The sequence below is a fragment of the Myotis myotis genome, unplaced genomic scaffold (genome assembly GCF_014108235.1).
Source record: "Myotis myotis isolate mMyoMyo1 unplaced genomic scaffold, mMyoMyo1.p scaffold_m19_p_2, whole genome shotgun sequence".
Classification (NCBI taxonomy): domain Eukaryota; kingdom Metazoa; phylum Chordata; class Mammalia; order Chiroptera; family Vespertilionidae; genus Myotis; species Myotis myotis.
In genome coordinates this window covers 8,448,244-8,473,250 of record NW_023416324.1, presented here as the reverse complement: position 1 = coordinate 8,473,250, position 25,007 = coordinate 8,448,244, and the positions used below count along the sequence as shown (strand labels likewise).

General features: G+C 54.5%; 1 protein-coding gene across 1 annotated transcript in view; it reads left to right on the top strand.

The window, feature by feature from the left end:
* The window catches only part of PADI2 (peptidyl arginine deiminase 2), a 45,296-nt gene that overhangs the window by 3,653 nt on the left and 16,636 nt on the right, over positions 1-25,007 (top strand). The window contains exons 2-6 of the mRNA XM_036352845.1: positions 9,029-9,212; positions 10,391-10,463; positions 17,209-17,270; positions 19,453-19,570; positions 19,994-20,119. Coding sequence (XP_036208738.1) covers positions 9,029-9,212; positions 10,391-10,463; positions 17,209-17,270; positions 19,453-19,570; positions 19,994-20,119 — 563 coding nt within the window. The remainder of the gene's footprint in view (positions 1-9,028; positions 9,213-10,390; positions 10,464-17,208; positions 17,271-19,452; positions 19,571-19,993; positions 20,120-25,007) is intronic.

Below are 25,007 nucleotides of genomic sequence, written 5' to 3'. Positions count from 1 at the left end.
GCCTGAGTCCCCTCTGGTTGTGTCTTGAAGCGGGAGGGGGGCACGAAGGGAGTGGTGTCCCAGGTTGGTTTCACCATCTCTGGTGAGTGATGCTTTCCTGAGCGGGAGCCAGGGACACCCGTGGAGCCTGGAGAGACTGGAGAAAGGGCAGCCTTGGAGTAAAGTGACGGCGGATCACACACTGCCCGCTCTCCCACTGACCCACAAACCACCAGGGAGACAGCTCCTCCTGTCCTTCCCTCGGCTTCTTCCATCGCGTCGCGTCGCGTCTCAGTGCGGTAACCGCATCTCAGATGCTCCACAGCCACCTGTTGCCGGTGGCCACTGTACTGAACAGCGCGGGCTCAGGGTTCCGACTGGGCAGCTACCCCCAGTCCCTGGTGGGGAGAGGCCAGGGGCTGTGCCCTGACCCTGCAGGAGCTCCAGGGCAGAGTAGGTGTTAACAGTTGTCTCTTGCCCCTGCAGGGCAGTCTTCTGGTTACATTTGACCTCAGGATGAGCCCCTGAGGTAGGAGGTAGGAGGTGATCCCTGCCCCCTTCCCCAGGAACCCCCAAGGCACAGGCTGACCAGTCACTTTCTCAGTGGGGCCTTGCCCCTCACTCTCTGGCAGAAGATGGAAAGAGGGTGCCAGGGCAGAAGTTCCTAGACGTTGGCACAGTAAAACGCTGGGGAAGCCAGGAAGAGTGCGATTTGTATCCCGTCCCCATCTCGCTCCCTCGACTCGCTCCCAGACTTCCTCCCTCTGGCTCTTGGTTGGTGTGTTTAGAAAGTATCCTTAGGACAAAGGCCAGGGAGGGTCTGCCATCTGGTCTGAAGCGATGGGGACTTGGTCTCCCCTCCCCATAGAGTGCCAGGCCCTGCCTCACTGATTTTTCTCCTGCCAACTCTCCAGCACAAACTCCGCTCCGGCCACATTGGCTTTGGGACGCTGTGAGCCCTGGAGTGCACCAAGCTCACCCCCGCCGCAGGGCCTTGCAGGTGCTGTTCCCTCTGCCTGGAGCACCATCCTCCAGACCTACAAGCCTGACCTTCACCCACCACGTCTCAGCTCAGTGTCACCTCCACCAGCATGTCATGGTGCCCTTCCCCGAGCCCCAGGCCCTCTCTGCCTCATACTGTGGTTTTTTCTTTGCAGATCTTCTTACTTACTGCACATTCCTAGCTAACATTTAGTTAACACCTCTTTTGAACCAGGCAGCCTTCTCAGCACCTTGCACATTCATCTTATTCATATTTAATGATTTACATGCATTTAAACTTCATAACAACTTAAGGAGTTAGTGCTGTTATTGCCCCCTCTTATAGTCAGGGAAACTGAGGTAAGGAATGTTTGTCCAAGATGACACAGCTGACAATGTTGGCAGCGCAGAGCCCAGGCCCCTGACTGCACTGCCAGTGGCTGCCTTTGGGGACTTGTGCTTTAGGTGTGTCCCCGCTCCATGCTCACTGCCCTGCTGGTTCCCGTGCCCCTCCACCCCTAAGTCAACGAAGGGCTTCGTAGTTGAGTGAATGAATGAATGAATGAATGAATGAATGAACGAATGAACAAACGAGCGAATGATGTGCAGCCTGTGATGTGTGTGGACTGGCTTGTCATTGGGCTGAGCTCTTCACCCCCACTGCAAGGGCCAGACTCCGCTGGGTGGGCCCGTGGAAGGTCGGGGCACGTGTCCGACCTTGGCCAGAGCAGCACCTGCTCCTGAGAGAATGATGGGCAGGGGAATCAGGCCAAGTCAGGCGGCCCCATAAATCACAACAGCACCCAGAGCCCTCAACCCTGAACAGAAGGCCCTGCCAGGAGCTGCTCCAGGCTCAGGTTTCAAGCTCATTCTCAGAGAACGGTGAGGTCCCCAGGAGGACCGGGCACCCTGTGGGTCAAGCCCACAGCCCCCTGCACAGCTGGGGTCCCCGAGAGCCTTCCTTCCTGCCCACGGGGCCCGGAGTCATGATGGGAGCACTGTACAGGGGCTCACCCCGGTGCCCACCCCCCAGCTGGACAGGCACACCTGCTACACTTCGGCAGAGGCCGGTTTTCAGAGGCAGCTCTCTCCTGCCCAGCCATGCCAGACCCTCTGCCCAGGAATTTTGACTAGTTCAAGCCTCAGTCATTAACCCAAGAGCCCAGGGCGGAAGCCAGCCTTTGCTGTCCCCTTTCTGGGCCTCTGACCCCCACATGAGAAATAAGTAGGGGGCTCTAGAGCAGCGGTTCTCAACCTGTGGGTCGCGACCCCTTTGGCGATCGAACGACCCTTTCACAGGGGTCGCCTAAGACCATCCTGCATATCAGATATTTACATTACGATTCATAACAGTAGCAACGTTACAGTTATGAAGTAGCAACGAAAATAATTTTATGGTTGGGTCACAACATGAGGAACTGTATTTAAAGAGGCAGAAGGTTGAGAACCACTGCTCTAGAGGCTCCGAAGAGCTTCTCATTTGACCCTCTCCTGAGCCAGGCTTTCCACTCACCCCGCCCCCCACCAGGTGTCCCTTCCTGAAAGATCTTTAGAGACCCTCTCTCAGGAAGGGAGCAGCCAGGCCTAGAGCTGACCTCACCTTCTGCCATTACTGGCCCTGAGACTTAGGTCAAGGGTTTGCCCTCTGTGGGCCTCAACATGCTCATCTGTAAAATGGGATGACATTAATACTGGCTTCATGGGGTTATCGAAAGGATGGACTGATATCATGTGGGCCCAGGGGCTGGAACAGTACCTGGAACCTAATAAATACTCATAAGTAGCTATCATGAGTTGGTATTGGGTTCATTATATATTATTAAATCAAAAAATAATGAGATATGGCCTCAAAGAGTTCATAATGCTCATGAGAGAGAAATGCTGAGCATTTGTTAAGTGTTGTTTGAGGCACCAGCAAAGGGAGGGAAAGATGAGTCCTGACTGATGGATCAGGGAAGACTTCCTGGAAGAGGTGGTAACCAGGATGCAGAAGGGACAGGTGTTCACAGTGTGACCAGGACATGCTCTGCAGACGAGGGGGTACCCAGCAGAAAACGTGGGACACATCGGGGCCAAAAGGGCAGAGTTCAAGTGTCCTGCAAGATAAAGCTGGAGAGTCAGGAAGCTCAGACCAGGGTTTTGAATGCCAGGCTCAGGCGATGGACTTTGTTCTGTAGGCAGTGGGGAGTCATCAACGGTGTCTGGGGAGACAGTGACCATAGAGTACATTGTTTCTTCCCTAAGGAGAGGACCCGGGGCAGCAGGAGGCACCAGTGCCTGGAGAGAGGCTGCTGAGGTTACCAAGCAGAGAGGGAGGCTGGCTGAAGGCAGACATCATGGTTGCCTCCAATTCCTGTCTAGAAGCAGCCTCCCACCTCAAACCCAGCCACCACCTTGCCAGTACCGAGGCCTTGCCTCCCTCCCCAGCCCCTCACCTTGAGGAGGCTCACCTGGGGTTGCATGCCAGGCTGGCACCCACACCCCCTCAGACTCCTGCAGAGACCTGAGGACGGGACGCCGCGCTCAGGCTGCCAGGAGCTGGGGTCAGCTGAGCCCGGTTGGTGTTAATGAGGCTCAGGGCAGGTGGACGAGCTGAGAGCCAGACGCCAGCGAGGAGCAGGCATGCTGTGCCCAAGCCTGGGGCTGAGTGAGCTACCCCCGCCTGCAAGGCCACACTGGTGACCCTGACTACTGACTGGGTGAAGCCACCGAGACTGGGTAGCTCCCGGCAGCTGTGAAGCTAGGCAGATGTTAAGTCAGAAAGCCCAGAATTTCCTGGGGTGGACCAGTGAACATCCCTCTTCTACGTCTGACACTGCTTTCCAGCCTTGCTCAAAGATCCTTTGACACCAACCAACCAGCCTTTCCTCTCCATTTCCATGGCCACCACCTGGTCCCAGACCACCACCATCGCTCACCTGGACAGCTGCAGTGGCCTTCTCGCTGTTTCCCTCATCCCGGTGTTGCTCTCCTGAAATCTGTCCCCCACCCTGCATCCTGCACCCTGGGCCATCTGCCTACAGCGCAGAAACAATTGCCACCCCCCCGCTTTGAAGCGTTCATGCTCTCAGGAGAAAGGCCAGCTCCTCGCCATGACCTGGCCCTCTCCTCCCACTCCTCCCCTCCCCCGGCTCACCAACTCCAAACTCACAGACCTCCTTCCAGCTTCTCCCATGCGCTGGGCAAATGTCCTTTTCAAACCCTCGCCCTGCTGTCCTGGCTGCTTGGAAACGTCTGCCCTGCTTCCTCTCCTCGCTCTGTCCAAGTCAGTGGTTCTCAGGCTGTGGCCCCCAGACCAGCAGCACCAGCCTCTCCTGGGAGCTTGTTAGCAACGCCTGTTCTCATTCACAGCGTACATGTGTCTCAAATCATCACGTCGGACACTTCAAATACATACAATTCTGTTTGTCCAGTGTTCCTCCGTGAAACTGGGAGAGGGGAAGAAATGCAGTTCCTCAGGCCCCAGCCCAGCCCAGCTGAGTCAGAAGCCCTGGGGCTGGCCACCAACCTGTATCTTAACAGGTCCTCCGGGGCATGCTGACTCATGCTCAGATTAAGAAACACTGGGCTATTAATTCTTGTCATTCCTTCAGAGGGGAAAGTGTAGATCCCAGCTCAAATGCCACTTCCTCCAGGAACCCTTCCTTGACTCCCCGGTCAGGGCCTCAGGCACACCATGCGTCTCCTTTATGGCAATGACCACAGCTGTAAACACACAATCAATTGTGTAATTCACTGAAAGTCTTTCTCTTCCATTAGAATATATGTTCCATGCGTCTAGCCCAGTGATGGCGAACCTTTTGAGCTCGGCGTGTCAGCATTTTGAAAAACCCTAACTTAACTCTGGTGCCGTGTCACATATAGAAATTTTTTGATATTTGCAACCATAGTAAAACAAAGACTTATATTTTTGATATTTATTTTATATATTTAAATGCCATTGAACAAAGAAAAGTCAACCAAAAAAATGAGTTTGCGTGTCATAGGTTCGCCATCACTGGTCTAGGAAATGTTTTTTTTTAAATATATTTTATTGATTTTTTACAGAGAGGAAGGGAGAGGGATAGAGAGTCAGAAACATCGATGAGAGAGAAACATCGATCAGCTGCCTCCTGCACGCCCCCCACTGGGATGTGCCCGCAACCAAGGTGCATGCCCTTGACCGGAATCAAACCTGGGACCCTTCAGTCTGCAGGCCGACGCTCTATCCACTGAGCCAAACTGGTCAGGACGGAAATGTTTTTTGTCAATCTGCTCCCAGCACCTAGAACTGTACCTGGCACATAGTAAGTGCTCAATAAACACATGTGAAATGAATGACTAATGGCATAAGCAAGCCCTCCTCTTCCAGCCCTTCCTGCAGCAAATATTTCTATTTACTGCATGCCTGCATTAGGCCAGATGCTGAAACAAAAGGAAAGACAGCCCCTATCTCCAAAGAGCTAACAGCCACAGGGGAAAATAAACATGGGGACAAACCCACTAAACTGTGTCTTCAAGTAGGGAGGGACAGTTGTCAGGCAGAGAATTCAGGGGAAAGTATTGCAGGGAGAAGGAACAGCATATGCAAAAAGCACGGTGAGATGGAACAGTGCAGGCAGTGGAGAGGTTGGAAGGAGTTGCAGAAAATGAGTCTGGAGAGTCAAGCTGAGACGTAGTGGTGAAATGCCGCTGAGTGAATTCCAGGCTAAAGAGTTTGGGTTTTATTGTACGGGTCGGCACTGGGGCGCCTCTGCATAATTTCAAGCAGGCGAGGGACCTGGTATCTTTTTTTTTTTTTTTTTTTTTTTTTTTTGAGTCACTCCAGTTGCAGAGTTTGGGAAGCCAAGAAGGGTGGCTTCATTCATTCATTTATTCCCAAAGTCTATAGTGAGTATGGCCACGTGCTGGGTGCTGGGATACAGTGGTGGGCAGAGTAGAGGTCCCAGGACGTAGCAGCTGGTCCTTCTGTCCACACTATCCTTATCTTTGCTGCTATCCCATAAGCAGGAGATCACAGCCACTTCCAACGCCCCCACTCTCTTGCCCTGGATACTGTCCTGGGCGCCTCCCTGCAGCCCCCAGGGACAGCAGAGGCGCCCACTGCCCCTGGCTCTCTGGTTTCTGGGGGGGATTCTGAGAGGTTCTTCTGGGAAGGGAGGCAGCCAACAGGATCCGCCTGAGACAATGGGCGCCTTTGTTGCTTCTGCCAGGGCTGCTCCAAGAATAGCTGTTTGCTCAGCTTGGAGCAGGGCTGGTGCTGGGTAGTAGGAGGGTGTGGGGCCCTGGAGCTTTAGTGTGGGCCAGGCGTTAACCCCCTGAGCCTCTGGGCCTCCCCCAGCGTCTCCCTGGCCGGGAGGAAGGAAAGAAGGCAGCAGGAAGCATCGCTTACAGCACTAACTGTTGCCAGTCTGGGTCCGAAACCAACATCCTACCCTGCGAGTTTATAAAGCGTTTTTTTCAAAATAGAATTGTATGCAGAAACCCAACATATAAAGCCAGGTGGAATAACAGTGGCTCTAGTTGAAGTGGGGAATCCAGCAGAGAGAACCCCAGCTTTTCAGAACCTCAGATCTTAGCCCTGGACCTGGTCCCATTCACTCAATTCACACTTGATGAATCAGAGAGAGGAGAAGCACCTTGCTCCAGGCCACCCAGGAAGTTGGTGGTCACAGCAGGGACTTGCACTCGAGGAATATTTCCCAGGACTGAGCCCACGATTGCCCAAGCTCTTGTGATTTTTAGCAAAACCATGTTGCACCTATAGTGCTATTAACAGTTTACTTTAAATTGACTCACAGTTTTCTTCTAACTTTGTTTTAAATGGAGATCTTATGTCATTGCCATACGTAGCAAGCCTTTATCAACTGCCTTAAAAAGATAACACATTTAATAGATACATGCATCTTTTAAAATGCTCATCCGCGTGCCGCCTAAAAGCATCTTACACGTGTACCCACACCTCCCTTTGGGAAATGCTGCCTGGTGCTTCTGAAAGGCTCACCTCCGTCCTGCTCAGCCCCACACTCACATCACAGCCCCTTAGCAAGCCAGTAGCAAATTGGGCTCCAACCCACATCTTCTGTGCATGTGTCCCCAATCCAGGGTTTTTGCTTAGTCTCTCTGCTTCTCCTGATGACAGATGACAGCATGGCCATGGTCCAGCCTCAGCTCAGCCCAGTGTTCCCACAATAGGCTGGGAATTTAGAGGGTAGATGGACAAGAATTTGAGTGGCCTTGGCGGTTCTTATGGAGCTCCTTTCCCAGCGATGAGTATGAGCTGCCGGATCCTTGCCCACTTCTCTCCTGCCAGGAGCCCCTGTCGTGGGGCCCAGGTCACAGAGGCCCTGCATGGTGGCTTCTGCAGATTCACGCTCACCACAGTGGCCACCCAGGGCTCTACCCACCAGACGGCACTGCTGAACATCTAGACCAGGGGTTCCCAAACTCTAGCCTCTGGGCCAGTAGCACCAGCAGTTCCCGAAAACACGGTGGAAGTGCACATTCTCAGGCCTCACCCCAGACCTACTGAATCCGAGACTCAGAGGAGGGGCCCAGCAGTTAGTGTCTTGGCAAGCCCTCCAGGTGCAGCTGCTGCTGAACTTCGAGAGCCATTGGTCTAAATCTCTCATTCAACCCTGGCCACTGTTCACACCTTCAGCGGCCCCAGCCACACCTCAGCCCTGCCAGCCAGACTCTCCAGGGATGGTATCCATAGGTCTGTAGCCTTAAAATAAACCCTGAGGATTTCAACAGCACCCCTGATGATTCTAATGCCCAGCCCATAGTGGAGAACTATTCTGGTACCAGGAGCACCAGGCCCTCAAAATAGCAGATATGCCCTTGAGGCAGACACATGTTTGTATGTCTTAGTCCCAAATCCCATGAGAATGCCACCTAAATCCCTCTGAGCCCTCTTTGACCTTTGGGAACCTTCAGACCATAAACTGGATTTAGCAAAACCATCAGCCTTAGGCACCTTTCTCGCCTAGCCTCTTTGTCCTTCCTGTTACCTCCCCTTAAGCTAGTGTCTTAGGCAGCTTGCGCTGCTGTAACAAAATACCATGGCTGGGTGGCCTAAAAGCAGAAATTCATATTCTCACAGTTCTGGGGCTGGAAGTCTGAGATCAGGGTGCCAGCACGCTCAGGTTCTGGTGAGGACTCTCTTCCTGGCTTGCAGCCAGCCGCCTTCTCACTGTGTGCTAACATGGCCCTTCTCATGCGTGTGGAGAAATCTCTCCCTCCTCCTCTTAAAAGGCAACCAATTCTATAAGAAGACCCTCACTCTCATGACTTCATTTAACCTTAAGTATGTTCTAAACGTCCTATCTTCAAATACAATCGCATTGGGGTTAGGGCTTCGATATGTGAATTTGGGGGGGGAGGGGGGCACCAACATTCAGTGCATGGCAACTGGACCAAACCTGTTTGTTTCCTGCCCTGAAATCTTGATGGCTTTTCAAGAAATTCCAAGTATTTTCCTCTCAATAGGAAACCACTCTGGAACCCCAAGGAATGACTCAGAGGAGGGGACTCTGAGCTGTGGAAGCTGCGGCAGGAAGGAGGGGTCTCTGTGGCAAAGCCAGCTCACTCCTGCCCCTGCAGGGCCCGCATTCCAGGCTCCATCCCTGTGCAAACCCAGCACTTGGATGACTACCTCCTGGCCTTCATCTGAGTTCTCCTGGCCTCCAGCTCACATACCGGATGGGAGGGTGGGAGACAGGGTCTAGGCTTACTGCTGCCTTGGAGGCGAATTCATTCCTCGCCTGGGCCTCAGTCATCCACCCCTACGATGCCACAGAGCCCCCACAGCTGGCTGCCCATCAGAAGCATCAGGAAGTTTGCTGAGAATTCAGAGTCCCAGCCCACCCCCCCACCCCTCCCCACCCCCGCCCTCGAACATTCTGACTCAGTAGGTACAAGATTGGCCCGGGAATCTGTACTTTAACAAGTGCCTTCTTCGCCACCAGGTGATGGCAGTATAGCTGGCATCCTCAAAGTTCCCTGCAGCCTCCAGGAGTCTCCTCCTGAGCCTCCCATCCCACCTGCCCCCGGGACCCACCTAACCTGCTTTCCTCTCTCCCTGCAGCGCAGCCCCAGCGGGGGCCCAGACCTTCAGCCTGAAGCGCTCGGAGCACGTGCGGGTGGAGGTGGTGTGTGACGGGCAGGCCGAGGAGGTGGCCACCAACGGCAAGCAGCGCTGGCCTCTCTCACCCAGCACCACGCTTCGGCTCAGCATGAGCCAGGCCAGCACCGAGGCCAGCAGCGACAAGGTACCCCGGCTGGGGAAGTCCACTCCACTGATCGAGGGAGCCAGGGGCCGCGCTGGACCTGTGGTCGGCAAACCGTGGCTCGCAAGCCACATGCGGCTCTTTGGTCCCCTCAGTGTGGCTCTTCCACAAAATACCACGTGTGGGCGCGCACATACAGTGTGATTGGAACTTCATGGCCCATGCGCAGAAGTCGGTATTTTGTGGAAGAGCCACACTCAAGGGGCCAAAGAGCCGCATGTGGCTCGCGAGCCATGGTTTGCCAAGCCGCAGTTTGCCGACCACTGGGCTAGACCAGAGCTGTCCCATAGAAACAGATGCAAGCCACACGTGTCATTTTCCGTTTCCTAGGAGCCACATGAAAGGAGAAAAAGAAACAGGCGGACTTAATTTTAATAATATATTTTACTTAACTACGCATACCAAAATATTATCGTTTCGGCATGGTAGCAGCATAGAAAACGTTGATGAGGTAGCTTACACTCTACTTTCATCCCAAGTCTAGATCGGGTGTGCGTTTCACACGTACAGCACATCTCCATCCGATTTGCCACGTTTAGAATGCTCATAGCCACCTGCGGCCAGTGGCTGCTGCAGGAGACAGCTCTGTGTTGACCAGGGGATGACAGCTTCGTGGAAGGTTAAAATTGCGGGCTGCTGAGTGATGGAATATTAGAATCATTGGGAGTGACAGCCACAGATGTCCTTGTTTTGATCCTGTATGAAATGGGCTGCTGGGTGCCCAGGCCACCAAGTGATTTGCCCAGGTGGTAAAGCCAAGACCAGACTCTGCCCACTGGGTTCTCTAGTTATGAACTTCATGTGCCCCATGGCAGTGATGGGGCTGGGCCGTATCCAAGGGAAACCACCTCAGCCCTGCCCCTGGTTGCAGATGTGGGGACCCCGCAGGCAGCAGGATATACCAGGGGGCACAGGTGGGCAGTCAGCACCCTGGATGCACTCTGAGAGGATGGGAAGCCCCTATCTAGTTTGATAATCTGGGGGAAGCAGCCCACCAACCCAGGAATGCTTCCTGGAGGAGGGGGTTCAGATGTTTGGGAAAAGCTGGCTTGACAGGCTGTGAGCTGAAAGGCAGGGAGGGTGGTCACTGTAGAGTTTCCTGCCTGAGATAAGTGATCTCTGTTCTTCTCTCCCTCCCACTGCACGCCCTCCCTACCAAGGTCACTGTCAGCTACTATGAGCAGGAGGGAAACAGCCCCATCGACCAGGCTGGGCTCTTCCTTACAGCTATCGGTGAGTGGACAAGGCTCTGGCCCGGGAGCCTCATCCCAGGGCCTGGCATGCCGCCCTTCTCAGCGGCACGTGGGCTGCTGTCAATGCTGCAGACCTGGCACTCGGAGATTCCTCTGAATAATGCAGGACCGAGGAGCGGTGCCCAGGCCCTTCTCTACTAGCATGGGGGGTGTCCTGCCAGCAACTCACCCCAAAGTCAGGGTCCCCGTCCCAGGCTCTCTGGATCACGGGGGAGGAGAAGCCTGTTCCTCCCCCCACCCCCTCCCCTGCAGCCTGGAGAAGAGCTTGCCTCTCATAGTGAGGGCGATGGCCTGCCCACAGTCTGCTGTCCTTGACAATCTAGCTACTCCTTTACCCTCCCTGGACCCAGAGATGCAGCCTGGGTCCTTAACTCACCTCATTCAAGCCCTTCATGTAACTCATGAGGGCAGTGAGGCCCAGAGAGGTTAGGGGACTCACTCATAGTCACACAGCAACTCAGTGGCAGGTTGAGTTCAGAACTCAGGATGATTCCCTCCCAGGTTTTCCCCACTGCACAGCAATCCCCTGTCCTGGGTGGAGCCCAGCCTGGCTCAGCAAGGCCCAGAGGTGTGGTCTTCTGAACCTTCCATCCTCCAATGCTTCTGCAGTTAGGATGTTAATTATATGTATTTTTAAATCATACACTGTGATTATATTTCAGAGGATGATTTGCCCATCCAGCCTTGGTTTAACATTGACAGGTGCTACATGGGGTGGGGCGGGGGGTCGGGAGGGAACTGCCGGCTGTTGAGTGTTGACTTCGTGCTGAGTACTTTAAGAGAGATACTGGGGTCTTCCGTTTAGTGAACACCTACTCTGTGTTCAGGACCGTGCTGGGGACTTTGAGGAAGAGGAGGAGGAGAGACACCTGACATTTATTAAGCACCTACAGTGTGCCAGGCTCTAATACTTGATGCCTTACTGTCATGATCTTAGTGGCCTTACCACTGTTCCAAGGATAGACACTGCTGTTGCCCCCATTTCACAGATGAGAAAACCAAGGCTCTTGACAAGTAAAATAAACAAAAACTTGCCTGAGACCACATACCTGGGAAGTGGTTTATGAAAACCAAGTCTTTTCTGTTAGCTCGTATTCTCCGGGGATCTTGGAACACACACCGCCCCCCCCCCCCGCCCCCGCCACACACACACACACACACACACCTCCCCTGCCCCGAAAAAAAAACAACAGCTAGTTCCCAGGCCAGCCCCTCCTTCTCCAGCCTGTGCATTTAGCTGCCAAAATAGGCTCAATGGCAGTGTCTTCTGCTTCTCAGCTTATTCCCAAAGGGCTTGGGTGCTGGTCACCCTGTCCCTCCTACACCGAGGGGGTGCCCAGCCTGGGGTGGGGTCCTCAGGACAACCTCAGGGTCCTAGAGAGACGGAAACTAGAGCTTACCAAGCTGCAGCTGAGGGCGGGCACGGGGGTGGACCTCGCATGCACGCATAGCCCCCAGGTTGTCTCGGGTGACCGCCCCGAGGAAACCGAATCCCACAGAGATGGACACCTGAGGACGTAGGCAGGAGGGGCAGCGGCCAGAGGCCTGTGAAGTGAGGTGATCCCAGAGGCTGGCTGCAGCATTAGCAAGACTTCACCGAAGCAAGGCAGACTCGGGATAGATGGCAGGACTTCCCTCGCCCCAAAAGACGGCAAAGCTTGTGCTGGCGCCCCAGAAGATACCAAACGCGCCCAGGGTGGACAGCCAGGCTCGTCCTTCTGACATTCTGAGGTTGTGGTTTCACTGGGCAATTATTTTTGTTGTTGTTAATCCTCACCCAAGGATATTTTTCCATTGACTTTTAGAGTGGAAGGGAGGGGGAGAGACAGAGAGAGAAACATCGATGTGAGAGAGACACATCGATTGGTTGCCTCCCACACGCACCCTGACCAGGGCCAGGAATGGAGCCTGCAACGGAGGTACGTGCCCTTGACCAGAATCGAACCCGGAACCCTTTAGTCCGCAGGCCGGTGCTCTATCCACTGAGCCAACCCAGCCAGGGCACTGAGCAATTACTTATTTAACTGCCACAAGGTCCAGATATTTAGGTTCCACAGGCCAGTAAAATGCCCACCACCACCCCCACACACCAAAAGTAAATAAGACTGGCATCTTTGATGCTTGGCCCAAAAAAAAGACATTAATAATTTGTCATCAATGATCACCATCATTTCAACATATGAACACCTAAAACGTAGGCAGGCATGATGTCAGCACAAAAGAGTCACCAGCATTGCAGCAATAAAGCTTTATGGAAAACGCACCCCACTGAACCATTTCCTGTTCTGCCAGGGACCGTGGCGAGAATTTGGTCTCTCTGCCTTTCCAGGTCTTGTCTTCTCTCGAGCATCTACCCAGGGGTGCTTGAGCCCCACATCCTGAGTAATCACTCAGGGGGCAGCACCTCAGAGGCAGGAACAACCCCAAGTGGCGGGGTTGTCTCCCAAGGGCATATCCGAGTCTGTCTCACCCCAGTTTTGTCCTGAGCAGAAAGAATTCTGGACCAGAGTAGACAGAACTAAGTGTAAGTACTGGCTCTGTCCCCTCCCGTCCATTGTGACCGTCACCCCTCTGGGCCTCAGTTTCCTCATCTGCAAAATGGGCTCGCAGTGCAGTCTCGCACATTGCTTGCAAGGATTCGGTGGGATGAGTGTGCAAAGAGCCTGGCGTGGAGTAGGTGCCCAGGCGATGCTCTTTCCTTTTCTCTCTTCCTCTTGGAGTGGCTGCACCTTCTCTCTGCTTGGGGGAAGTTGAAGAACCTTACTGCCCTCAGTCTTCCTCTTAGAATTTGGGAGCAAACCCACAGTGCCCTTGGCCAGATCAGGTTCTAGGTCTTGGTCTCAGGCCTGCCAAGGACTTGCTGTGTGACCTTGACAAGTTGCCCACCTCCTCTAGGCCTCACATTTTTTAGGCTATAACATGAGGGGGTTGAGCCCTGGCCAGTGTGGCTCAGTTGGTTGGAGCATCGTCCCGTACACCAAAAGGTTAAAGGCTTGATTCCTGGTCAGGGCACATACCTAAGTTGTGGGTTTGATCCCTCGTCCTCTGAGAGGCAACCAATTGATGTTTCTCTCTAACATTGATATTTCTCTTTCTCTCAAATCAATGAACATATCTTTGGTCAAAGTTTTTTTTAAAAGAGGGGTCTGAGCTCATTGACCCCTGAGGACCTTCCAGACTCCAGTTAGGACTGATGTGCAAAACTCTCCTCTTGAGGGAGAAGGTGGGGGTGAGAGGAGAGAGGTGAGAGTCTCAACCTCGTTGCTGTTGTCCTGGCAACAGGAGCCGTACACCGACCAGAGCCTTGACAACTTTTAGCATCCACCTGAGGACCTCATTCCTCACGCCCCCTTCCCAGCGCCTAGGTTGGCTGTGGGGGACAGAGACCTCCTTCCCCACCACCCCCCAGGCTGCCTGTGAGGGCAAGAAAGCCAGGCGCCCTGCCGCTGCCCATGGGGCTGGCCGCCCACCAAAATGCCTGTGGCTCTGTGTCAGAGCTAAGGCTTCAGTGTCTAGATTCTCACTCAGGCAGACTGCCTAAAAGCCAATTTGGCATTTTCCGTTCATCTGCCCCACACCCCAGGTGCCACCTGACACCTTGGGGCTATTCCCAGGAGCAGAGGTAGGACTCAGAGCCTCTGGGGAATGTCTAGAGCCCCGAGACCCTCAGACACATGTCCTCGCCCTCCTTCCTCCCCAGGGAGGCATTGCCATCCCAGGCGGGCGGAGGTCACGCCAGCCCTGCTCTCCGACCCCACGGGGATCGTCCCCTTGGAATCTCGTTAAATTGGACACTGGGAGAAAGGTTGACGGGGAGAAGTCCTCCAGGGATGGCTTGTAGCTTGGAGGGGATCCCGAGGGAGGGGGAGGGGCGAGAAGGCCATTGCAGTTGAATTTGGAGACGGCTCCTGGGTCATAAGACAGAAAATGCGCAGTGGGCGGTTGGAAGGTGGGTGACATAGAAGCCCGATTACGTAATAGGTTGCATAACGGGAAGCCAGTGAAACCTCCCGAGTTTCATAAGTCAAGAAAGACCAATGAGCGTCTTATTTAGTGTGTGGAGGCTGCTTCAGGCAGGTGAGGGGACGGGCCTGCCGGGGACGGCTGTGTGTCTTTAGAACAGCGGTTCTCAACCTGTGGGTCGCGACCCCTTTGGGGTCGAACAACCCTTTCACAGGGGTCGCCTAAGACCATCGGAAAACACATATATAATTGCATATTGTTTTTGTGATGAATCACTATGCTTTCATTATGTTCAATTTGTAACAATGAAAATACATCCTGCATATCAGATACTTACATGGCCATTCATAACAGTAGCAAAATTATGAAGGAGCAACGCAAATAATTTTATGGTTGGGGGTCACCACAACGTGAGGACCTGTATTAAAGGGTCGCGGCATTAGGAAGGTTGAGGACCGCTGCTTTAGAAGCTATTCGGGACTATTCGGTGTCTTGTGCGTGATGTGCACAGAGTCATAAAATTTTTCAACGTAAGAAATCCTCACGAAGTAAAGCACAATGGAGTGCTTTATCCTGGATCTCAGGGACACACCCAGGAGCCACCTCCTCCGGGGATGACCTTCAGGGGAGCAGGCCAGGTGTGGGAAGGCGGCCTTGACCTTGGGAAGCAGCCCAGGGCGGAGGGCAGCCTGGATCCGTAGAGGGAACAGCCCAGGGCCGGGGTCTGCATCCAGAGGCCCGAGCGGGACGCCTGGCTCTGCACTCTCTGGGGACTTCCTGTCACTTCCCCGATGCTGCCTCGGGTTCCTCATCTGTGTGGGCGGGCTCGAAGGGAGAGCGTGCATGGGAAGTGCCTGCCGCTGCCAGAGGGAACTGTACACCTGAGAGATTATTATCTTCAAAAGCAAAGAGAGCGACTCCTTCGGGAGGCGGGTCTGCGGCGGTTCCCAGGGAGGAGTATCCGTGGGGTGCGTCCAGCTGGAAAGTTCCTGAAGGTCCGGGAGCCAAAATCAATAGAGTTCCTCCACCTGAGCCTGCAGCCTCTCCATCAGCAGCGGGTGGTTCTGGCTTTCCCGCTTTCTCCCTAAAGTCCTTAGCCTGCCCCAGCCTCCCAGATTTCTGGCAGGGGACGCCTCTGAGTCTGGGTTTGCTCACCTCTAAAACGGGAACAACACTGTGCATCCCATAGGACGGGGACTCCTTGAGAGCAGGCCCTGTGCCCCAATGGCCTATCCATAGGGCTCTGGACCCAATGTGGGGCCTGGGCCATAGCAGATGCTCACCAGTGACCTGCTGAGGGAATGGAGCCAATGGCAGAAGTATATAAAACTCTGCCTTACAGTATCTAACGGGCTGCCAACGTGGGGGCGTTGGAGTGCCCCTCTCCCAAGGACCAGGTGCCGTTAAAGCCGCCCCTCCCACGGCCTCCTTCTCCCCCCCCAGAAAAGCCCTGTTCGAGGGTAGGAGGGAATCGAACTGTGAGCAAAGGGAAGACATGAACATAATCCCCAGACTCGGGGTGAGCCACCCAAGGAGGGCTGACATCAGTCCCTTCCTGAGCCAGGACCCTCCGCCCCACCCAGTCCAGGGAGAGGGCATGCCTGCCAAGGGGACTCACCAGGAATCCATTCATTCCCACCCAACTCGCATCGCAGTCCAAGTCATGCCCAGCGTGAGGCTGAGCCCTCTGGGCAGTTCCCGGGCCTGGATCCGGCTCATCTCGTTCTGTGTGATGCTCCCATCACCTTCCCAACAATTCCCCTGCCCCGCCCTGCTAGTCTCTGATGCATTTTGCTTCACAGGGACATTCAGCAATAGCTGAAGACATTCTGGTTGTCACGCTGGGGGCTGTCACTGACACCCAGGGCGCAGAGGCCAGGGAGACTGCTAAACATCCCCCGTGCACAGAACAACCCCTCCACACAAAAGTGTCCGACTCAAAATGTCTGTGGTGCCTACTATTGCAATTAGTGCAACTCCTTGACTGGAAAGGGCCCCATTCTGCAGGTAAAGAAACCGGGGACCAGAGAGGCTATTTAATCTGGCCAAAGTCACACAGCTTATAAGCAGAGAACCGGAGTTCGAACCCAGCACAGTCTGATGCTGCATCTTGGGTTCATGTCACTGCCCTACACAGGTTCCATGAAGCCTGTCCTCACAAAGGTCCCCAAGAGAAAGGAGAAACAGGGACCCCTCCCGGGATCCTCTGTCTCACAGCCTGGCCTCTCGAGCACCCTCAGACTGAGAGGGTCAGAGACCCAGTTTCCCTCCCAAACTAAAGCCCTCAGTTCGTGAAGGTGGGATCTGGGCCACTAAGAATTCTGGGAGAGATACACATGCTCAAACACACCTGTGCACACATGCCCTGGCCAGGCTGGGAAAGGCAGTGCGAGAATCCTATGACAGTTTTCAAAATAAGAACTTCAAATCAGACAACCGCAGTGGGTGCGCCAGTTCCGCTAGTGCCACTGTGTGACCCTGGGCAGGATCTGGCCTCCCCGGACCGAGGCTCCCAGATCTGTACACTAAGGCTCACCCCACCCACCACCCAGAGTTGACTGGTGGGAGATCCAGACCTCGCTGACCGCACCTCTCGGAGCCGTAAGCAGGCAGGGGGTGTGAGGCAGGGGGTTGGATGAGATGACCACAGCAAGGCCCTCTCCTTCCAAGGACCAAGCAAATGGTGAGCTACACCCTCATCCCACTGTCCCTGCCCCACCCTGCCTGGCAGCTCAGCAACTCACCCGTGTGTCTGTCCCCAGAGCTCTCCCTGGATGTGGACGCAGACCGGGACGGCGTGGTCGAGAAGAACAACCCAAAAAAGGTACCTCGCTGCCAGGGCAGACTCACTGGGGGCTTCCGGGGCAGAACCCCAGGCTGGGTCCTAAAGCAGCCTGTCCTCCCAGGAAGCACAGGCAGCTCTCAGTCTCCAAGGAGGAGCTGGGGCCCGAGACAGGCTCCCCGACACACCATACACCGTGACAGACACACCACACACCATGAGAGAGACACCGAACACCACACAAACACACAGCACACCGTGAGAGACACACCCCACACCACGACAGACCCACCGCACGCCGCGACAGACCCACAGAGCAGCCGCACCCCTGTGGGAACAGGCTCCCACGTCTCAGTTTCCCCACCCACAGGATGGGGAGCCCAGTTCAGAGAGTTGTTGGAAAAATTAAATGTCCTGCCACAGAGGAAGTGACACCAAAGTATTTGCTCTTATTATTTTGCTTTTTTTTCCCAATCTGAGCGGGAGAGACCGCCAGGAACAGAAGGCTGCATTAACCCTCAGTTCAAGTTTAATGCTGCGTGCACAACCCCTCTCCTGTTTACTTATTTATTCATTCACCCATCATTCATTCTCTTTTCTTCCTATTCTGCTCTCCCACAAAGGACCATTCTAATGGCTTTACTGTGTCCCTTTCTGTTCTTATGATTCTGGCAAAACCTGTCAGCTGGTTGGCGTGCGTGTATTTTTAACTTGTGCAAATGGCACTGTGTTCTTGACCCCATTCCGTTCCGTACTTTTGCCTCAACCCAGTTTTTTTAAGCTCCATCGGTTTTTCTCTGTTACATCCTCTCATGATTTTCCACAACAATCTAAAGCCTGGTTGAAATGGTACATAGGTGGATACTTTAAAAAGTTAACTGAATACCCCCACGAGGAGACTAGGGACTGGCTGCTGGCCCCAGGTTCCCTGCTTGTTGCTGGGGGGGGGGCGGCGCTCAAGCCTATTGGGGAACCCTTCTCCCAGGCTCCTCAGCGGGGCTCTGCCTTCCCACGGCAGCCGAGGCAGCCTCACTCACTCATTCTCTGTGTAGGTGGCCAAGAGGTGACACTAGACTCCCCGGAGGCCTGTGAGGCCTCCAGCCTGGCCCGAGGACAGCAGCCTTGGTGAAGGCATGCAGTCCCTGTGGGCCTGAACTTACCAGACTTTCTCCATGAGGGCCAGTGACGTTTCATATTTCATTTATCATTTCATAAATATTTGTTGAGCATATTTTACATTCCAGGGCTGGGTCAGGCCCTGGGGACATAGCTCCTGCCCTCAGGGAGCCCACAGGCCAATGGAAGGGGGTGAGGGAGACCCACATTAAATAAAGGATGTCCTCGTGGCTGTTTCATCACAACTGTCCTAAATCCACCCCAGAAGGGCATGTACAGTGTCTTAAGTGTAAACCCAGGGAGGCTGCTCTGGATGGAGAACCGTAAAGGCTTTCCGGGGAAGTGGGACCATTTTGCTGTGACGGGGAGGAGGAGTGGCGTTGGCGAGGTGAAGGGAGATGGGACAGCGTTCCAGGCAGAGGGACCAGTGCAGGGAAGGCTGAGAGCTTGGCGTCTTTGGGGAGCAGAACGGCAGCCAGTGTGGGGGAGCAGAGTGGGCGAGAAGGAAGGTGAGGGGCACAGATGGAGAGGTGGCAGGTCGCTCCGGGCCTTGTAGGCCACAGTGACTTTATCCTGAGTCAACAGGGAGCCCCTGACCCGGGTGGAAGCAGGAAAGCAGCCTGATTGGGGTGGAGTTCCTTCTAAACCATCTGGCTGCTGGGTAGAAAGTGGATCGCCTTGCAGGGCCCATTGGAAGCACTGGGCGTCTATCCATCCAGGCGTCTTCCCCTGAGCCCCCTGGGCACTTCAGAGCCTGTCGCAGAAGGCCTGCCTGCCCCTTTCTCTGGCCGCCCTCGTCTCCCTGCCCCACCCCTCTCCGGGCACAGGCCCACCCGACGTGAGGCTCAGGAGTGCCTCAGAGCCTTCCAGTCTCTGTCTCTCTGCCACTATCCGTCCGCCTCCTGAACTTTCCGTCGGTGCTTACACGGACGTCTCTGGGCATCAGACGTGAGATTCAAGTTTGCCAGGTTGCAGCTGCCCCAATAGGGGGGTGGCTGCTCTTTATTCTTCTCCTGGGCCGTCTCTCCAGAGTCCTGTAAGGTCTGGGCTGGGACTCTCTGCCAGAAGGTACAGAGGAGGGAACTGACCTGTCTCCCTGCCACTGCAGGCGTCCTGGACCTGGGGCCCCGAGGGCCAGGGAGCCATCCTGCTGGTGAACTGTGACCGGGAAGTACCCTGGTTGTCCAAGGAGGACTGCAAGGACAACAAAGTCTACAGCAAGAACGGTACCGGCAGGACCCACACGTGGGGTTGGGGGCAGGGAGGAGCAATGGAAGCCCTCCTGCTACGGCCTGGGCTGGGCGGAGGGTGGGGCAGGAGTGACCAGGGTCTCCTGGGGATGGAGGACTCAAACATCCACTCTCGCTAAAAACAGAAGACAAAGCTATTAATATAGTCCAATTGGAACCGTGTTTTATAAAGAAGATTCACATACATAGAAAAAAGACTGGAAGGAAATTCCCCAAAGGTTATTGGTCGTCTGTGGAATTAGAGACAACAGCCGGTTTTTATGCTTTTCTATAGTTTCCATAATACACACGTGTGGGGTTTTCTCCGTCCTGATTATAAAAGTAACAACAGCCCTTTGTAAGCCAGCATTGCAGCCCCAAGTGTCTTCATTCTAACCTCCGCGTGTGTCCACCCGTCAGACCTCAAGGACATGTCGCAGATGATCCTGCGGACCAAAGGGCCCGACCGCCTCCCCGCGGGATACGAGATCGTCCTCTACATTTCCATGGTGGACTCGGACAGAGTGGGCGTGTTCTACGTGGAGAGTGAGTGGCCCCAGCCCAGCCCTCGCGGTCCTGAGCCATTCAGCGCTCACCGAGCTGCCCCCCTCACCCCGGGGGCCCACTGCCCTCGAAGGCTCCCAGGCCTCCCCTAGGCAGTGGAGGCCCCCACAGGGGCAGGTGCTGCAGAGAGCCCCTGGCCTCTTAGTAAGCAAAGGGGCCTCTTAGGAACAGAAACGATTACTAAGTTGTATTACTAGTAATGGTCATGGTTGTCCCGGGAAGTCAGGAGGCCCCCTGGGCCAGATCTCCCCTCTTCAAAGGAGGTGGTTGTGCGACAGGTTTAGGTAGAACCAGAGGCCCTTCTTCCCCATGAACCAAGGGAGGAAGGCCTTTGGAGGTCCTTTTCCAGGGTCATGTCACCTCCATGATACCTGAAGCAGGTACCCGCGCCCCCCCCCCCCCCGGGTGTGTTTTGCCCATCTCAGACTTCCTGGAGCTGAGCACTGCCTCCCAACTTTTATATATATATATTTTTTTATTATTGCTTTCAGAGAGGTAGGGAGCAGGAAAAAGAATGGAAACATCAGTGATGAAAGAGAATCATTGACCGGCTGCCTCCTGCACACCCCACACTGGGGATCGAGCCCACAAGCGGGGCACGTGCCCTGACCAGGAATTGAACCATGACCTCCTGGTTCCTAGATCGACACTCAACCACTGAGGCACGCCCGCCGGGCATGCCTGACTTTTAAAGAGCCCCTGGTGCCCTAACCGGTTTGGCTCAGTGGATAGAGCGTCAGCCTGCGGACTCAAGGGTCCCAGGTTCAATTCCGGTCAAGGGCACGTACCTTGGTTGCGGGCACATCCCCAGTAGGGAGTGTGCAGGAGGCAGCTGATTGATGTTTCTCTCTCATCGATGTTTCTAACTCTCTATCCCTCTCCCTTCCTCTCTGTAAAAAATCAATAAAATATAGTTTTAAAAAATAAAAAAAATAAAGATCCCCTGGTGCTGCTGGGGGCACCCTGAGGGTGCTGACCCCTTGCTCCTCTTGTCTGTGACAGGCACCCTGGGCCCCACTGTGTAGGGCACGTGCTTCCGCCACAGAACCCCCTGCTCTGACCCATTCTTTCTGTAAGTGCGCGTTGAGCGCCCTCAGTGCAGGGGCTGTTCCCAGCACTGGGGTCCCCACAGTGAACTCTGCAATCACATGCTGCCGCCCTGGGGAGGTGACTGTCCAGTGAGGGAGACATAGGAACTAGCGTGACTGGAGGAAATGACACAGACCACGTGATAGAGAGTGCACAGGGTAGGGGTCAGGTACCGCTAGCCTGAGCAGGTGACTGAGCTGAGACCCAGACCAACAGTGGAAGGAGCCAGCCCTTTATGAGCTGAGGGAAGAGTGTTCCAAGCACAGGGAACAGTACGGACAAGGCGCAGAGGGGGGAACCAGCCTGGGGGAGCAGACGGAAGACCAGAGCGAGGAGATGTGTTGGAATCAAGGTCAGCGAACTGGGCAGGAGCCAGGGCATGCAGAGAAGGCCCAGCATTTCCTCTGAGGGCAGTGGAAAGCCATTAGAGGGTTTTAAGCAAGGGACTGTCAAGATCTGATTTATGTGTTAAAACGCTCTCTCAGCAAAACAGTGAGCTTTGCAGTTTGCCATGAATGCAGGGTGGGGCTTCCCCTGCGTGCCCAGCTGCCTGGAGACGCGGGATCTCTGGCCCAGCTCTGGGGCCCACCGCTGGACAAGCCCACTGCAGCCAGGGCTGTCACCTGGAGGAGTTGGGCACAGGGTTCTCTGGACCCTACCTCAGGGAGTGATTTGGCCAGGACAGCAATGGACAGCTGCCACCTGAAGCCAGTCATCCACCCTGGGCTTGAGCAATGACCTCATACAGGGTGGAATGTCCCCAGAGTCAGGCCGGCTCTGCAGCCCCAGGGGGCCAGAGATATTGATGTTTACCCCGGCCAGGCCAGGGTTGCCATAGGCCAGGGTTGCCCCGGAGAATGGGGCTGTGGGCAGGGGCTGGAGGGGTATAGGCAGGACCTTCACCTGGGCGTCTTGACCATGGCATTGAATTGTGACGCCTGGATGTTACCCAAAGGGCTCTTTTTACTGATGGGAGTGGATTGAGGTCTGGCCCTGAATCACATCCCTCCCCCGCCCTCGCCACCCGAGATGGGTCCTGAGCAGACAAGACAGAGAGGAATCACTAGGCAAGCGCTTTGGATGCTTTGGACGCCGGTCCCCAGTCTGTGTCATCTGGGCTCGCGTCCTGCAGGGGTGGGGGTTGGGGGGGAGGGTTACAGAGACAGACAGCGATGAGCCCAGAATAGTCCGTTTCCCACAAAATGTTCCGTCCTGGATAACTGCTCAGGGTCACACGAAAGAACAGGATGGAAAATGGCCATTCTGTGGCAGTTTCCTTTTCTTCTGTGCAAGCATTTTGGGGTGGCGTCAAGATCCAGGTACACCTGTGGGTGAGAGGGTGTTGTGTTACAGGAATGTCATGTGTCACCCACGACCTGTCACTACCAGATCCAGTAACAGAGAGAAGGGTTGGATCTTTATGGGAGCTGTATTCAGACGGCCAGAGATCTGAGAAGATGGTGGGTTATGTGCCCTAAAAAAATCATCTTACATCTCATCTCAAGGCCACCCTTTTTATAAGGAGGAAAAAAGTGTAGGTAGAGTTTGGAATTCAGGGGGAAAAGTTTAATCAGATGGTGATTCTTTATAGATAGATAGATAGATAGATAGATAGTAGATAGATAGATAGATATTATTGATTTCAGAGAGGAAGGGAGAGGGAGAAAGAGAGAGAAACATCAATGATGAGAGATAATCATTGATCAGCTGCCTCCTACACGCCCCCTACTGGGGATCTGGCCTGCAACCTGGGCATGTGCCCTGACCAGAAATTGAACCGTGACCTCCTAGTTCATAGGTTGGCACTCAACCTCTGAGCCACATCAGCCAGGCTAGATGGTGATCTTCATCCGCATCCTGGGCAGGGACACTCTCTTCCTGGAGCACACGGCTCCGATACGGTCTTGGTCGCTTGCAACCCTCCTGGGGCACGAAGGTTGGATTGCTTGCGAGTCTCCTGAAATCAGGGCAGGTCCAGTCATACACTCCAGGCCCTGGAACAATAGCTTCTACACACACAAGTACCAAGCCTAGTAACTCTATAACTAAAACGAAAAATATTTAACTTCTTGAGTTCCCCATCAGGCAGGGGGCTGGACTGGAGGCTAGGGACCCTAAGAGGGGGCTCTGGAGCACAGGAGATTCAAATCCTAGATCTAAGCAAGTCTAACAAATCCAGACAAATCGTGTGCCTCATCTGTGATATGATTTGGGGACAACAAGAGGCCTGGCTGAGCCGCTGGTGATGGGGCTTCAAGAGGAGTGAGCGTCAGGCACTCGGCACAGTAGCTGGTCCAGGGAGCGCTCTCTCTAGATGGCACTTGTGGCTTTGGTTGGAATTATGATGATGAGTGTTAATAATCATTAGAAGTCTCGAATGCTGTTAGGAAGATCCAGCCTCAGCTTCGGCCCCAGGGTCTCAGAATTGGGCCTGACCTCTTTCTATCAAGGATACAGAGACCAGGGCGTCTGTTTGCCCAGGACCTTCCTAGGTTTAGCACTGAAAATCCCTCACCCCAGGAATCCCCTCAGTCCCGGGCACAGCAGGACAGTGGCTCACACTGTCACACTGAGGAGTCTCCTTGGGAGGTGGAATATCGCCAAAGTGACCAGAAGGGTTGTGCCAAATCATACCAATGCCTGGGGCTAAGGAGAGGTCAGGGTGGCCGGCCAACCCGGCTCCAGGCATGTGGCCGCTCCATAAAGGGGCATTGTTGGTTCCTGCAGGGAGAGCCAGCCATGCCCAGGCGGGCCTGCACCCAGCTGGGGACGGGGGACAAGGGAAGGAGGCTCCTCGGGACAGACAGTGGCTGGATTGTTCCCACCGAGGAACTGATCTGCCCAGAGCTGGCCCAATCCGCCAGAAAGAGAGACACATGGAGATCGCCGGCCAGGAGAGGGAGAAAACTGCACGCAGATGGGCAAGATCATGTCCCTCCAGCTGACCCAGCTCCCTGGCCAGGCCCCTGCCCTCCACAGCTTTGGCGTTTTCTGCAAAGACAAGTCACCTTCTAGGCCTGAGATCTCTCCCCCTGAGCATCTACCGGTTCAAGTGCAGCCTGGGTGTGTGGGCGTGGACCAGCCTGAGTGCCCAGGGGGGATGTTTTTAGTTATGCAGACTGGGAAACAGGGCACAGGCTGTCCTTGCTGAATGAGGAGGACTTCACCTTCTGCGTGGGGCTGGGATGAGTTCCTTGGAACATTCAGTGCCTGAGTCTATATGCCTCGTTCCTGGGCCCATCCAAGGGGAGGTGATGGGAGATATTATTTCTTTGCCTCCTGTTGTTCATGAGCCATTTGATGAAAAGGTCATGATTTTTTTTTTTTCAGGGAGGAAGGGAGAGGGGGAGAAAGAGATAGAAACGTCAATGATGAGAGAGAATCGTTAACCGGCTGCCTCCTGCATGCCTCCCCACCGGGGATCAAGCCCGCAACCCAGGCATGTGACCTGACTGGGAATGGAACCATGCCCCCCTGATTCATAGGTCAGCGCTCAACCACTGAGCTACACCAGCCAGGCAAACAGGTCATGAGCGTTGCAGTAAGGGGTGTGCCGGCTCACTCGCGGTCCTCATAGTAGCGATAGCAACAGGTCCCAGCTGTGTTACCGGTGGTTACCCATGGTTACTGAGTTTACCGAAGGTACGGATGCTATGTCCTTTTATCTGGCAGTGACCCTATGGCACAGGTATTGTTATCTTCCATTTAACAGATGAGTAACTGAGGGGAGGGGAGGGTAAGTGAATTCCCTGAGGTTTCACAGTTTATAAAGCCAGCATGG